The 15680-nt window shown below is 45.2% G+C and overlaps 2 protein-coding genes across 5 annotated transcripts in view; one reads left to right on the top strand and one right to left on the bottom strand.

Moving 5' to 3' along the window:
* Dpysl3 (dihydropyrimidinase like 3) overlaps positions 1-6125 on the top strand; it is a 112604-nt gene extending 106479 nt beyond the window's left edge. For all 3 annotated transcript variants that reach the window (XM_031365587.1, XM_031365589.1, XM_031365590.1), the window contains exons 11-14: positions 225-395; positions 1537-1716; positions 4121-4283; positions 5831-6125. In XM_031365587.1, the coding sequence (XP_031221447.1) occupies positions 225-395; positions 1537-1716; positions 4121-4283; positions 5831-5919 (603 nt within the window). In that variant the 3' untranslated portion in view covers positions 5920-6125. The remainder of the gene's footprint in view (positions 1-224; positions 396-1536; positions 1717-4120; positions 4284-5830) is intronic.
* Positions 6126-11564: 5439 nt separating this feature from the next.
* Positions 11565-15680, bottom strand: part of Stk32a (serine/threonine kinase 32A) — a 116220-nt gene continuing 112104 nt past the window's right edge. For both annotated transcript variants that reach the window (XM_031365591.1, XM_031365592.1), the window contains one exon: positions 11565-15110. In XM_031365591.1, the coding sequence (XP_031221451.1) occupies positions 15014-15110 (97 nt within the window). In that variant the 3' untranslated portion in view covers positions 11565-15013. The remainder of the gene's footprint in view (positions 15111-15680) is intronic.

Here is a 15680-nt window from a genome sequence, read left to right as displayed (position 1 = left end):
TTTTTCTGTAAACTCTCTTCTTAACATTTCCACATTTTCCCTGTGCAGTTCAGACTGCCCATCTGTGCTGACCCTCCTGCACAGATGGAATCTGTACTCACTACCTTTGTACTCCTGGGCCTGGGGGGTCATTTTGTTCTGGGCTCAGAAGCCTTGCATCCAATCGATAGAGCTTCCACAGACCTGGAGACAGGCACAGTGACGCAGTCTTTGTATTTCAATAGGCCACAGGGAAGATGGATGAAAACCAGTTTGTGGCTGTGACAAGCACCAATGCTGCCAAGATATTCAACCTGTACCCTCGCAAGGGGAGAATAGCTGTGGGCTCTGACAGCGACCTTGTCATCTGGGATCCAGATGCTCTGAAGATCATCTCTGCCAAGAACCACCAGTCGGTGAGGCACGGGCTGGTGGGATGGAAAATGTATGTGTAGAGCTGCCTCAGGAATAAGCTTATAGGGTGGACCAATCTCAGAGACTCAGATGGTCTGCAGTAATAGTCTTGCCCTGAAGAGCTTTTATGTCTGTGATTCATTTTATTTTGAAAGCAAAGGTCTCATGCTCAGGCAGGCTTGGAATTTGAATTGCTAATAACCCTATTTCTGCCTCCCAGGTTCTGGTGTGACCATAAGCACTCCCATGTCCTCTCTACCCTAACTTTTATTAGCATCAAAAAAATCTTAAACTATTTCTTTCTTTTCCCCGACTCTCCTGAGTGAAGTAGTGAGCAGAGAAGCTCTGCCCTTCCTAGTCATTCTAGTCACTTGGAGGCAACTCCTCTCCAAATGCTTCGGGACTACAGAGGCTCAAACAGACTTAGTTTTGAATGAAAAGAAAACTAAATGTCCTCATTATCCACCCCAATTCTCCCAAAAGATTGAAACTTAAACCCAGGACTCTAAAAAGGTCCTAGCTGCTTGGTCATAAAAATAGTATCTGAAGCGTTTATGTGCCAAGCATCTTGCTTCCAATTCACTGAATCTCATGACCAGTGGATCCTGTTTGGGTGGGCACTGTTAATCTTCTTTTTTGTAGTTTTGCCCACCTTCTAGAAGTGCAAAGAAAGTAAAGGGTTGATGTAGCTGACAGTGGTATTCAAACCTAGCACCAACCAGTATCCCCAACCATGCAGTGTTGTCTTCCTGCTGAACAAGAGAGGAAGGTAGGCAAGAATTCTATTCTGGGTAGTAAATGGCCTTTGCTTCTAAATCACAAGGTTTTATGGAATTGAGCACCAGCAGGGGCCTGAGGGTCATGTGTCACTGAACTCATCACAAAGCCACTAAGCACAGGCGTCATGTGCAACATCCCTGGGGGAGCTTGTTGCTGAGTTTATGTGATATGACCAGCAATAGAAATAGAATTCCAATTATGGATCTTAACAGAAGCAAGGCATTTTGCCTTGCTTGAGGCATCCTTCTCCAGAATATGTCAGTCTCCTGGGTTTTTTTTTTTATCAAGGCACACAGGTGTGTTCGGAGCTTTGATTGGCTTCCTACACCCATGGCATGGCTTTGTCCCCATCCCTGAATCTAGGTTGCTGAATACAACATCTTTGAAGGGATGGAGCTGCGTGGGGCTCCTCTGGTGGTTATCTGCCAGGGCAAGATCATGCTGGAAGATGGCAACCTGCACGTGACCCAGGGGGCTGGCCGCTTCATTCCCTGCAGCCCATTCTCTGACTATGTCTACAAGCGCATTAAAGCAAGGAGGAAGGTGAGCACCAACAAGGCCCGGTGTTAGAAAGGATGTGGAGTCTCATACAGCCCCTGGGCTTCTGAGGACTAGGCTTGCTCAGACCCTCCCAGGCCAAGCCATAGTAACAGTTTGGCCTTGAAGCAATGGTGTGCAGAATTCAAAAGTCTGAAAAGAGGGCTTCTAAAAATGTTTAGCCAAAGAAAAATTTCATTTCCCCAAATAATTCTTTATACATAATTATAGTGCTTCAGTTCAAAATTGGAAGGATTCGACATAGTGGTAGTATATTTTTATAGAAAAATTGTCCCCAAAGGCTTAAAACAAGAACTCATTGATGCGATGAAGCCATCTCTCTTCTAGCCTGCCCAAGGTTGTTCCATTGGGAAATGCGTACGGCTTTTAACCATTGTGGTTCTCTCTCCCTCTCCCTCTCCCTCTCCCTCTCCCTCTCCCTCTCCCTTTCCCTCTCCCTCTCCCTCTCCCTCTCCGTCTCCGTCTCCGTCTCCGTCTCTCTCTCTCTCTCTCTCTCTCTCTCCCTCCCTCTTGCTTGTGTGCATGCTCAAGCACGAATATACTCATATACGCGCGAGCACGCACACACACCACACACACACACACACACACACACACAAACTGGAGTAATTTGGGTGATTTAAAGATGGGGCCTCAGTATTTTGCTGAGTCCCTCTTCTCCCCTTTCCAGCTTTCAGATGTCCTTAGAACTCTCCACAAATGAATCATCCCAGGCCCTGAGACTAGAATTGCTGGCAGTGTAAGATTTGAGCTCCTGACTTCAGTTTTTGGCTTACTAGAAGAGAGAAGAAAAAGCCAAGCTTCCCCAGTGTAGACATTTTCTTACTACAGTTTAGATTCTGGGACCAAAGCAATGCCACTGCTATAGTGTTGCTGGAGAAGGAATACTGATTACTGTCTCAGCCCTCACCCCATGAGGACGCGGGGACTGTGCCTGGTCACTGCACAGAAGGCAGGGGTAGGGCTCCCCAGAGGTCTCACCATGGTTTATCCTTCCTTGTCAGGCCCATAGGGGTGCACATCCTCACTGCCTCACTATGGCCCGGGATGTGACAGGGGTTGCATGCGGAACTGCTACCACCTGGGTGGTCTCATGATGCTTGTCTCATAGGCCATAAATGCCACTGTGGGACACGCCATATTTCACAAGGCTGTAAACCCCAGCCCTTGGCATAATCCCAACACAAAACACAAAGTTGATTGATATTGCTCACTGACTGCACAGTCCCCAGGCAAGTTCATAGCCAAAGGTCAGTGGGTCGGGCCACAGACACTCAGTTTAGGGCTTTGAAGCTCCAACTTGAGACAAGTCCTGAAAAGCCTTGGTTGGGTCTCCCATGGGATCTTATTCTGGGCAGTGTATGTGACCTCATCCTAGACTCCTGTCCTTCCTACTGGCTCTATTCCAACTGTCCTAATAGCTCTTCCATTCCATCATGTTCCTACTTCTAGCTAGCTGTACTTGCTGATCCCTCTGCTGCCTCTACTGACATCCATACCAATGATTATCATCCCCTCAGCCATTTCCCTCTCCTGAGGCCAACACAGTTATTTGATCCTCTAGACCAGTTATTCTCAACCTGTGGGTCTCAACTGCTTTGTGTGTTGAGGGTGGCATTAAATGACCCTTCCTTCCTCCCTTCCTTCCTTCCTTCCTTCCTTCCTTCCTTCCTTCCTTCCTCTCTTTCTCTCTTTATTAGATAATTTCTTTATTTACATTTCTTTTTTATTAATTTATTTTTACGCTCCATATTCCATTCCCCATCCTCCGACTGCTCCACATCCCACACCTCCTCCCCAGCCCCCCTTGTCTCCACGTGGATGCCCCCAACCCCCACCCTATCTGACCTCTAAACTCCCTGGGGCCTCCAGTCTCTTGAGGGTTAGGTACATCATTTCTGAATGAATACAGACCCGGCAGTCCTCTACTATATGTGTGTTGGGGGCCTCATATCAGCTGGTGTATGCTGTTTGTTTGGTGGTCCAGTGTTTAAGAGATCTCAGGGGTCCAGATTAATTGAGACATTATAATCTATAAAAGCAGCAAAATCACAGTTATGAGATAGCAACAAAATAATTTTATGTTTGGAGTTCACTACAGCATGAAGAATTGTATTAAAGGGTCATAGCATTAGGAGAGTTGAGCACCACTGCTCTAGACGGAATCTCATGTCTACAGAGGCCTTCCAAGGTGACCTCTACCCTCCGTTTCTTGTGGCACTGTCTCTTTTTTCACATCCATTTCTTCTGTTTTCCCCTGGATTCCTCTCCACACACACTTTTCACTGACACGATTACACCTCTCAGAGCACAGTCTATACTGTTGGGTCATTTCAATGACCCAACACTCATTAGAAGAATGAATGGTGACCTGTTTCTCTGGCTGCAGATGGCAGACCTGCATGCAGTTCCAAGAGGCATGTATGATGGACCAGTGTTTGACTTGACCACCACCCCCAAGGGGGGCACCCCAGCTGGCTCTACTCGGGGCTCTCCCACTCGGCCAAACCCACCAGTGAGGAACCTCCATCAGTCGGGATTTAGCCTGTCAGGTGAGTGGAATGAGCTGGTGAAGGGAGGGAAGAGGGAGAGGGGGAGAAATACCAGCATCCCTAGGCTACAACGTAATCCTGCAAAATCAAGGTAAATGCATTTCCTAAGCCAGTGCCTGTGTCCCCTTCAAGGAGGTGATGAGATCTGAGGACATAAAGTTTTCCTAGTCACCAAGAGGCCCTGGTAAGAAAACCAAACAAGGCACCTTCAAGTTAGACGTCAGGTTCAAATGATAGCAAATTCTACTTAGAGATCAAACCTAACTGGGGCAGGTTAATGGAGCTGATTTCTACTATGAATTGATAATGGTCTCTCACATTAGCAAGTGAGAAGTGTGGTGTGCATGTGTTCAAATCTCAATGCATATAAAGCTCAGACAGTTTTCATGTTCTTCTTATATCAGCTTCTGGGAGCCTAGTTTCCCCTTCACAATAAGAATGGTGCCAGCACTAGCATCTGGTAACTGGATGTTTACTGTGTGTTTACTATGTTTATGGACCTCATCTATCTCCAAAGAACTCTTTATATTAAAGAATGATTGTGTAATTGCTCCATAGTTGTCTTAAAGTGGGGGAAGATAAATGCAGGTGTACTTCCCTACAATGGAAAATATACACATGAGGGAAGCAAGGTAACAAGACAGAACAGACATCTTTTGTTGTTGTTTGGTTTTTTTGGGGGGGAGGGTGTTGTTGTTGTTGTCTTGAGACAGGGTTTCTCTGTGTAGCCCTGGCTGTCCTGGCACTCACTCTGTAGAGACCAGGCTGGCCTCAAACTCAGAAAACTGCCTGTCTCTGCCTCCCAAGTGCTGGGATTAAAGGCGTGTGCCACCACTGCCCAGCCAGAACAGACATTTAAAGGTGAGACTGCAATGTATAGAGAAAGCAGGGCTGGAGGGGAGGAGTAGAAGGAGCAGAGACCACAGAGGAAAGGCTGTGCGAGACCTAGGGAGCAACGGAGGAAGGAGGAGAGGTTCAATGTTGCTAGGTAACTTTTGCCAAGTCATTGAGATGACTCCTGTTCCCTAACAATTGGGAGCGTGTTCACCTTTGTCTCTGGTTTTCTGGCCACATCACTCCTAATGCATTCAGAGCTCCTTTCTCAGATGGAACCAAGTACACATTAGCTCTTCTACTTGCATAAACAGGGGACTATGACCCCTCTAGCTTCCTGGCCTTGAGCAGGTGACCTCTACAAAGTCCCTCTGCCATGGAACAAAGAATTATTTTTCTTCCAAACCAAAGTAGTTGGACTTTAAAACATAGAACAGTTCCTATAAACATCTCTGTGTTCTTACTAATAGTATTGATGAGTTTAGCACCAGACTGACACAAGGGAGGTATTTGGCTTTTCCTATTAAGAAAAGTATTTTTCCAGGACTGGGGTGGGGGTAGGGGGAGAGTCATGAATAAGCAAAGTTCAAAATTTGGTGTTAAGTTTCTTGTGCACTAGGAAAGTACTTACTATTGATTGCTTTGAAAATTACTCACTTTCTCTTTTGTCTCTTTCCCCTTGTTTCTCTCTGGGAAATTGTCTCCATCTGCAGGCACCCAAGTGGATGAGGGTGTCCGCTCAGCCAGCAAACGCATTGTCGCGCCCCCTGGAGGCCGTTCTAATATCACATCCCTGAGTTAAGCAAGCCCTCCCAAAGAGGGGAGGCAGAAGCAAGAAGAAAAAAATTTGAAGCCAAAATGGTACACCGATATTTAAGAAGGAACGTGAATCCAAACAGTTGAGATCTAAAGTTGATTTTAAAGAATCACTAAGCCTCAAGCCTTATGTTTCTCAATGTTATGCTCGCTTGCCTAGCTTTATGAATTGCTTTGATTTCTGTTTATGAATACTCTCGATTTCTTTGAACCCCACCCCACTCCCACTTACATGCATGCGATCAGACAGGCCACTAAGGTAGATTCTGCATATTATAGTGTTGAGAGCGTATGTAGCGCTGCATCTTACGACAAGGGGACAGACAAAGCTGGGATGTCGAGTAAATGAATGAAGGCACGAAGGTTCTTTGGGTGATTGGGCGATGGGAGCCCAGGGCAAGATGGAGGGCACAAAAGGGCTGGGGTGGGACGTGTTAGGGAGGTGGGTGGGCGGGGTGAGCAGAGGGCATTGTGTGTTGTATTATGATGTGTGTTCATTTCCATGGATGCTCCATCACAGTCCCCTGGGATCTGCAGAGAAGGTAGTTCTGGACTTTTGTCATGTCCTTTCCTAATAGATCTTGTTTCTTTAACTACATATTGAATGACAGAATCCAGCCATTTCTTCCACCTGTTGAATAATGCCAGTGTTTGCTTGGGCCTGTTTCTCCTGTTGCTTTCTATTCTTCTATTCCGGGCTGTGAAGACCACACACAGAGGACAACGGACAGGTCTTTTCCTCTTCAGCTTCTTTGGGGCTCTTTAAAGGCTGACATGGAGAGTGCAGCCCCAGCTCTATTTAGGGGAAGGACAGTAAACCTTCCTCTCAGCCCTGGGGAGGTACTCCCCACCTCTCTCTCTCTCTCTCTCTCTCTCTCTCTCTCTCTCTCTCTCTCTCTCTCTTTCTCTCTCCCCCTCCCTCTCTTTCATCTGCAAGCCGAGGGGAGGCACGTGCTCCTGCCTACAGAGTTAGAACCATGGTGGAGATAGAGTCAGGGGCTTCCTTTGCTCATGGTGAATGGCTAATCTCTTCATCCCAGACCCAAACACATTCACGATGTTCTTTCTTTTTGGAAAACTGACTTTCTCTGTTGTTCCTAAACTTTACTCCCAATACTAATCTCTGCTTCTGAGGGAGTACAGCGGAGAAGCCAGCCTTGAGTGCGAGGAGTGTCCTGAATGACCACGTTTTCCATTCCAAGCCAAGGGTTTCCTCATCTGTTAGTGGATCCCGGGGGATACTATTTAATTGGTACTAAATCTCCAGGGTGATAAGTATGAAAAGTACAACATGATGCAGCTTTCTTGGTGTGTGGCACACAATCATAGTAAACAGCAAGGTTAGCATCCCTTTTTGTCTTATCAGAGTTGGAAGCCCGTGTTCCTATCACACCATTTCCAAAATCATTTCTATGAGCAAGGCAGGGGTCTGTAGAAGCCAAGATACTCTTCTGCAGGAAACATAGTAGCGACCTTGGCTCGGACTTCTGTGTTCTAGGGGCCCACTTGGTGAGAAATATCACACTGTGCATTAAGTACTCTGAAGAACAGAGCAGGCCTCGTACACCTTCTAAGTACTTACGGGAAACCGCCACCTCTGCCTGCAGGTGTTGTTTGTTTTTGCTGTATTTTTTTTTTTTTTGCGGTGGGGAATTTTCGTTTATTTCATCTTGTGGAGCTGGACAATTGAGTCCAAGGCCTCTCAAGTGCTAGGCAAAACTTCCTCTGTGTCCCCTTACAGCCCTGACTGTAAGCTGTCATAAAACTGAGAACTAGAGAAATATGAACAGTTTGGATACATAAGGATTTGGAAATAGCAAAGGAAGGGAATTTCCCTGAGAAAGCTAGCTTCTGTTCTAATCTTGGAAAAGGCTCTTTCACCTCATAACAGGAATCTTGCTTTGTTTTTAAAGCTCTTATGGTGCTTTCATTTTAAAGGAGACTTTAGCAGAAAAGGATGGGAATGAAGTTTTGAATTACAATTCAAATTTGGGGATATATACAGGAACACAGAAGGACTTTTATATGCAAAGGGAGTTTGCCAAATCTGAAGCATGTCTACTAAATACCTCAAGAGCCTGGCTTGGCAGCAGCATAGGTTGTAGTACCATCTGTGGCCACCAGATGGGGGAAGACACATGTAAATGAACTTTAATTCTGGGCCTCCACAACTGTGTGGTTTCCCATGCCTGAGACCCTTCAGGGTCTCTGGTCATGAAAAATAAACTCCTTTTGGGTCATTTGCACTGCACTTGGCACTTCCAAAGTGTGCCACTGGGCCGAAATCTTATGTTCCACTCAAGCGTTCCCTAGGCTAGGAGCATCTTCTTGAAGTCCTCAAGGTGGGCAGGCGCCATCTCAGGATGCATCCCTTTCTTCATTCACTATTAGCAGTGCCCAAGCATAGTAAATCCTGAGAATTCCTTGGCAGCTCCCTGTTTTCTTAACATGAGAATTTTTCTAAGCAACATGTTACTTGAGTTACAAGTTTAAATGCAAATTGGTTCTGCTTCATAGACAGACAGCCCCATCCGAGGGTGGGAGAGGATGCTGGGTACTAACTTCTCTCAAGGAGCTTTGTTATCAGGGCTTTCCACCAAGTCCCCTCTAAGAATACCCTGCAATCTCCAAACGCCAAGTTATTTCTGCCCCCAATGGCAATCTATTGACATTCTTTCTGAAAGGGCCACAGGCCCAAGTGGTTGAAAAGGTCTCTCTGGAGCAATGAAATCAGCTTCCCCAGTGGAGAAATTTGTTTCTTTCTAAGTTTTTTTTTTTTTTAAATCTAATAAGATTATAGTCATCCTCCAAAATTGCCTTTCTCTAAGTTCAAAGTCCACTGGTTCTTTAGGTCATTTCTTCATCATGATATGCAGAGGTCTGTCGCCCAAGGCCTAAATCCTAACTCTGGACTCCATTCTGCCCCTTCTGCTAAGTCCCTACCAAGAGGCGAGTGCTTCCAAATGTTGCTTCTTGCCACAGGCCTCCCAGATCTTCTCCTCTAGTCAACCCCAGCTTGAGTCCTGATGCAGCCATGTGCTGGCCCAGGCAGCCAGCCTTCCTCGTGATTCCCCTTTGAGACATGGTGTGTGGGTGTTCAGTTCTGTGTCTGGTGGGTATGGACAGACAGTGCGTCTCCCTGTGACCTGTGCTAGCTGTGAGGCAGCTCGGATATTGAAGAGCTGTTTGGTTTGAACCGTGAAGAAAACTGTGTATTGAGTTAGCTGAGATTAAAGAAACAAACAAGCAAACAAAAACAAACAAAAAAAAGCTCATCAAGTGACTGTTAATGTAAACCTGGTTATTAAAATAATTATGAAATTACCATCATCGTTCTCCACTCGTTTGTGCATGGAAAACCATTTCCCCTAATATGTTGTAACTCTGGGAGACTAGGAAATGGCTCAATGGTAAGAGAGCTTGCTGCGTAAGAAAGAAGAGCTGATAGCCAATCTCAGTACCCACCTAAAAACTAGGTATGGCTAACGTGTATACCCAGAACCCCAGTGCTGGGGATGGGGTAGAGACAGGAGGATCGCTGCATTTCCTGGCTTCCAGTTCAGGGAGTGACCTTTGTTTAATGGTAAAAACAGGTTAAAATGGGTTAAAACAGAATGTCTGAGGCCCTTGCCTGGTCCATAGGATCATGCACATGGATGCACAGTCACATGCAAATGTACACGTTTAACATACACATACACACCATACAAGACAAAAGAAGAAACCTCCATAATTTGGTTAGTAGGTAAATAAACATCAGATCTGGTAACAGCAGAGGTTCATTGTAGACAATTGTCCTTCACTGAGATTGAACTGTGGGCCACTGACTCAACACCGGAAGTTGAAACCTTGGAGATCATTTAAAATTTTTCTAATAAATCATCACATTTATTATTAGTGTAAAAATCATTTATGGGGGATAAGTCTAGCTGATTCTGAGACAGAACTTTAAAAAGGATTTGTTGTTGTTATTGTTGTGCTTTTGTTGTTGTGGGTGTGTTTGTGTCTTCCGCCAGCCAACCCTTTTTATGCCCTTCTGTAAACACCAGCTACTTATTTCCAAGTCTGCGCATGAAGGGAAACCCATGTAAATAGACACCAAAGTTTTCCTTCAGCAAATTCAAAAACTTCAGTGAGGGTCTGACCAAAACTGCTCGCTGTGCCCACTCGTCTGGGAGCTTCATCATGCATATTAGAAAGTTGGAAGTTCTGACTTGTACAATAGGTTTTTGTATGTGGTCCAGCCTTGGGGTGCAGCTTGTGGGTAGAGCATGTATTTACCTAGCGAGCAGGAGGCCCCAGTTTAGAGCCCCAGCACTGCAAAAACAGAAACATAAAACTCCCCACAAGCAAAGAGATACAAGTTCAAGTCAGGACTCTTGGATCATTTTGGCTATGAAACTCCATCATGTCTCTCCCTGTGTTGGGAAACATTCCTGAATCCAGTTCTCAGTTGCATAAGGCCATCAACAGCAAGGTCCATGGGCAGGTCGGGAAGTGGGGTTTTAGGATATCTAAAGAGCTCAGATAAAATAGGGCAAACTTGAGCTTGCTGAATGTAAGTGACGAACCCAGGCAGTTTCCATCTCAGTCCAGCCTTCCCAACAAAGTGCCAGTAAAGCCCGGTAAAGCTCATTTGTTGTCAAGGCATAACTGGTCATTGGCATCTCTAGGTTTTCATTTTATCTGCCTAGGGAACCCCAGAGGAGGGAGATTTCCTCAATATTCTCAGCCAAAGAGATTAAGTTTAGCCACCCTCAGGACTGGTGAAATATATTTCCCTTCTCATGACCAAGGCACAGCTAGTTAATCCTGCTAAAGATTTGAGTGGCTTTAAAAGGGGCCATGGGCACTCACCATGATCTTCATTGGAATGGAGCATATGGGAAGGCTGAAACAGCGATTTAAAATATTGATGCATTGGCTAATTTTCATACTTATGGAGCCTCAGGTGCTTGACAGTCACACTTGGCCAGGTCGGGAGTGAGAACACTGAACAGGGTTAAGAATAACAAAAGCATTCTGGTTCCGAAAAACTTTTGAGAAGTCCTCTTCTTACGCGCCAACCCATCGCAGAGGAAACACACATCTGAGAAGAAGATAGACGAGAAAGGGACCAGTGCAGCCTGCAAAATGAGAATGCATACCTAAGGCTGGTGCTCTTCAGAGCCTAGAGTGCTGAACCCTGACCCTGCACAGCTGGCTAGTGGCAACAGCATACAGGAAACTTAGTGTGGCAGGGGCTACAGGGCAGTTGGTGAGCAGGAGTTTAGAGCCCAAAGTCTCTGTTGTCCTTCTATCTCAGATTATAGGCCTTGGAGTATCCACCTTTGGCTATGGAAAAGAAACGGGACGCAGAGGGGCGGAGGACAGCACAAAGGCGTCATATATGGAGTGTCTATACACTTGAGGTCACAGTAAAGGGAGAAGCCAGGATGCCGGCTACCATCCTTAAGTGAGTCCAATAAAATGTGCAGCTACAGATCTCCAACACCATCCATGCTAAAGGGACATTCTTCTTAATGGAAATGGAAGTAAGCGCAGATGATCTGGGACGAACACACACACACACACACACACACACACACACACACACAAACACACATAGTTGATGAATGAAGTCAGAGGGCATATCATTACAGAAGACATTTTAATCCATGCAGGCACATTTATATCACATACAGTATGGCTCAACAGAAGCACATATTTATATGTATTTATAGAGAAAATTTTTTCTAGTCTGGGTTTTTTGTTTTGTTTTGTTTTGTTTTTTAAATCAGCAACCAGTTCAGAACGGCACATAAAATGAAATGAAATGTGAAGTCTCAGGGTTTCACATTGAGCAGGCACACTGAACTCACGGTGAATAGCCATCACAGGTAGACAGAAGTAGGAGACAGATAGTGTGTGGACAGAACACAGAAACACGGAGGAGCTGAGCACTTGCCATGCCTAGTCAGTGAACATACGGAACACAGTAGCTCAGCATCCCTGTCAACCTCGAACAGCAACATGGGTGTCAATAGCTGCAGCAATAGCCTCCCTAGTTACTCACTCATGAATCTCCAAGAGAGCCATAACCGTAGGAAATCCAGTCATCTCTGGACTTCCACTAATTAATTAGATCATTGGGATTAATTCAGAAAGGCTCTCTGCTCCTTGAGATTCATGCCTGCCCTACAGATGACCTCAGCCTTCACCAGGGCTGCAGTAGTTATCACTGGCTCTTAGCAGGATGTAGCCTTTCTCCGCGGAGGGAGGATCTGACCGGGGTTGCCCCGTAGGTAGCTGCCCCAAGTCACTGGGAATGGCCTGGGGATTTTCAGCTGCGCTACAGAGTGGTGTTACATCCAGGGCACTCTGGTTTTTGAACCCATGCTCAGGCCTTTCAGATGCTCTGCAGAGCAAGGGAACAAGGAAGCTGCTCAGAGGGATTCTGGGAGCAGCAGAAAGAAGGATAAAGTGGTTGCACTGTTTTCTGAAGTTTTCCACCCACCCCGATTCTTCTCAGAAATATGGATATTTCATCTGGTGGGTGCTAACGTTTAGCTGAAAATAGGGAATAAAACCAAGAAGCAATTATCATGAGCTCTTGGGAAAGTTGTTTTGATGTTGTTTGTTTGTTTTGTTATTGATTTTTTTTCCCTCTTCTTTAACATGCACGGCAGTAGGTGGTACTCAGATCCAGCTGTTCTGCACAGCTGGGTTCGGTGCTTCTCTCTCTGGGGGTGCTGAGGATCTACCCAGGTCTTCGTGCATGCTGAGCACATATTCTACTACTGAGCCACAGCCCAAGCCCAATGGATTTGTGTGTGTGTGTGTGTGTGTGTGTGTGTGTTTCTTTTTAACTGGCCACACACTGTGTGCCTGTCATTTATCCAACTCCCACCCTGCACTGTAACCAGCATCTCCCCAATTCTGAAAGCAACAGTGCTCAGAAAGATGTCTAATGGGAATAAAAAAAACACTAGAGATTTGAACTTGAGACCTGCTGGCCCTGCTGGCCCTGCTGGCCTTTAGAAAACATTTTTAAAAGCTGCTGTTTTGGAGGATGCAGACGAGGTCCAGGAGAAGGAGGGGCCAGGTGAGGGAAGGTAAATCCATAAAACGTCTAACACCTTGGGTGTTCAATACAGAAGAACAAAAGGTAGAAGCTGGAGCATGCATGTGGTCCCTGACACTTATAGGGAGGGGTACCAGCCTGGAGCAGAATCCAGTCATCTCTGGGTTGCTCTGTTTGACCCATTCATCCCTCTGAAGGTCAGGGCAAATGTTTGAGTTAAACAGTGATGGAATATATGCAAAATGTCACAAATGACAGGTGAGAACTTCAGAGACAGGAGCCGAATAAAAGAGGTGGGTTTTGACTCTTAAAAATGTGTGTGTGTGTGTGTGTGTGTGTGTGTGTGTGTGTGTGTGTGTGTTTGATCTTAGTGGAGAGGCACTATGTCCCAGTCATGCCAGAATCCAGAGAACTGTAAATGCCACTCTTACCTTCAGCTCTTGTTTTTCGACACAAACTTTCTTGCCTCAGTATCTACCATCTACTTCTACCTGTCCACCTTTCCCAAATCATATCAATCAATCAATCTGGTCCCTTGGAGTGGCTGGCTGTCACCATGGTTACCCCTGTATACTCTCTCTCCATAAGGAACACCATTCGATGGCCTCAGTTTCCCAAGAGTTGAAAACATGCTTTGTAAAGCCACCTCTGTCCTGATTCCACCCAGCATCACCAGTGGGGCACCCGAAGAAGTTCTTCAAAGATGATCTATGCATGAGCACAGTACAGTTACAACCCATGCACAGTGAGGTGAATTACACTTTGCACATGAGTGAAATACACAGACAAGAAAGAGTCAGACCTCAGGAATAGTTTAAGTAGCAAGGCAATTCTGCCAGCCATCTCACAGTGATTATATGATGTAGGAGCATTAGTCTCCCTGAATTGGACCTCTGGGATCGATAAGCCATCCTGCTGCTTTAAATGTAATTCTAGACTGTAGACATTCGTAAATTGTCCCATATTTTAGTTAATCAATACAAAAAGGGCCCAACAACACAAAAACATGTTTCTTGACAGAAAAGCAACTGACTTTTTTCCCCTTCACGTTGTAGAGTTAGGAGTTTCTCAGGGGAAAGTTTGCTGGCTTCCAAAACTCATGTAAAACTCTCCTGTAAGGGGTAACTTCACTGAGTCCAAAGGTCCAAGTAACCTTGCCTTTAGTTCAGCAGCGCTCTCTGATCCCCTGCAGATGCTAATTAGCAGGGTCTCCGCTAATCTTGAGGAAAATTATCCCTCAAGGGACAAATATACCAGAGCCTGATATTTTACAACTTCCATGTTGAAAAAAAAAATGTGTCCCAACTCCCAGCATTTGCTAAACTTCTGCATATGACTCCTCTCATTAGAATCAAGTCCAACTGATCAAGACCACCTCACAGACAGAAGAGAAGGTGAGAGGCCATGCACACAGGAGGCACTTGCAAACAGAATCCTTGCCGATGCAGTTCCCCCACCGCAAGCTCCTATGAGTCATTGCTGCTTCTAATCTGACCTATGTATTTATTCCTGATGGAACATCTTTATTCCTACCCAATCAAGCTTTGGAATTCTGGCCCCTGTGTGATATTCTCTAGCCCTGAAGAGGCCCACTGTGTACAGTGTCCATGTTTCACAGTGTCATCAAAAAATAAAAAATAAATCTACATTCAAATATTCATTTAAAAATAAGAATAAAGGCTGTTTAGAGCAGTCGTAGCATTAACAGAGCAAAGGCTAGCTCTTCTGAAATAACCCTCTACCTTTCCAGCGGTGAACTAAAACTAAAGCAGTTAAATGATTCACTTAAGGTCACAGAGTTAATGAGTGCTGAGGCAGGAACTGGAGAGCTCAGAACCAGGGCTCTCTCCTGTCGTTGCAAAGTGCGGCCACCTTCGAAGACTATTCACATTCTCTCCACATTCTCTAAGTCATGAGGTGTGGGAATGGCAAGGACTGCCGTCAGCTCTTCTGTGTGTGGTAATCAGGAGTTTCCGGCCAGGTGCCTAACACTGTCCCCCGAAGTCTCCAAACCATTTTATAGGTTGTTATTCTGGCCATCCTCCTCTTCTGTGTTGTTTTTGGCTTGTTCCAAGGCTAGATTTGCTTGTCTTTGATTAAAGTCTCTTTTTACTCTTAATGGAGGGAAGGATGGAGAGAGAGAGGGAGAGAGGGAGGGGGCAGAGGAAGGAGAGAGGGAGAAAGTATCATTCATTAAGGGAAAAATGAATTTAAACGTTTGAAATGATAACTATGATCCAATATTCTTCATTCTTTTAAAACTTAATTAAAATATAATTACATCATTTCTCCCCCCCTTTCTTCCCTTCCACCCTTCTCTTGTCTGACCCAGCCCCTCCAATCCACTATCTTCTCCTCTTTAAACATTGTTGTTACAAAATCAAATGAATAAATATATGAATACAAGCTGCTGAGTTCATTCAGTGTTGCCTCAGTTTATAAAGAAGTCTGAGCTAAGAAAGCTTTTACAAGTCATCATGCTGGGCTCAGTGGGTAGAGCCATTGACCAAAAAAAGCCTGACACCCTGAGTTTATGGAAGGAAGGAAAGAACTGGACCCTGTAGCTTGTCCAATGACTACCTCTCATACATCTCATCCCAAAAAATGTTAAGACAGACACATTTTAAGTAGTCACTGTGTTTACATTCCAGTTCACAAAAATACGACACCAGGGTAATTTATCA

This window comes from Mastomys coucha, unplaced genomic scaffold (genome assembly GCF_008632895.1).
Source record: "Mastomys coucha isolate ucsf_1 unplaced genomic scaffold, UCSF_Mcou_1 pScaffold13, whole genome shotgun sequence".
NCBI lineage: Eukaryota > Metazoa > Chordata > Mammalia > Rodentia > Muridae > Mastomys > Mastomys coucha.
The sequence above is the reverse complement of the archived record's forward strand: the minus strand, read 5'-3'. Positions and strand labels throughout refer to the sequence as shown.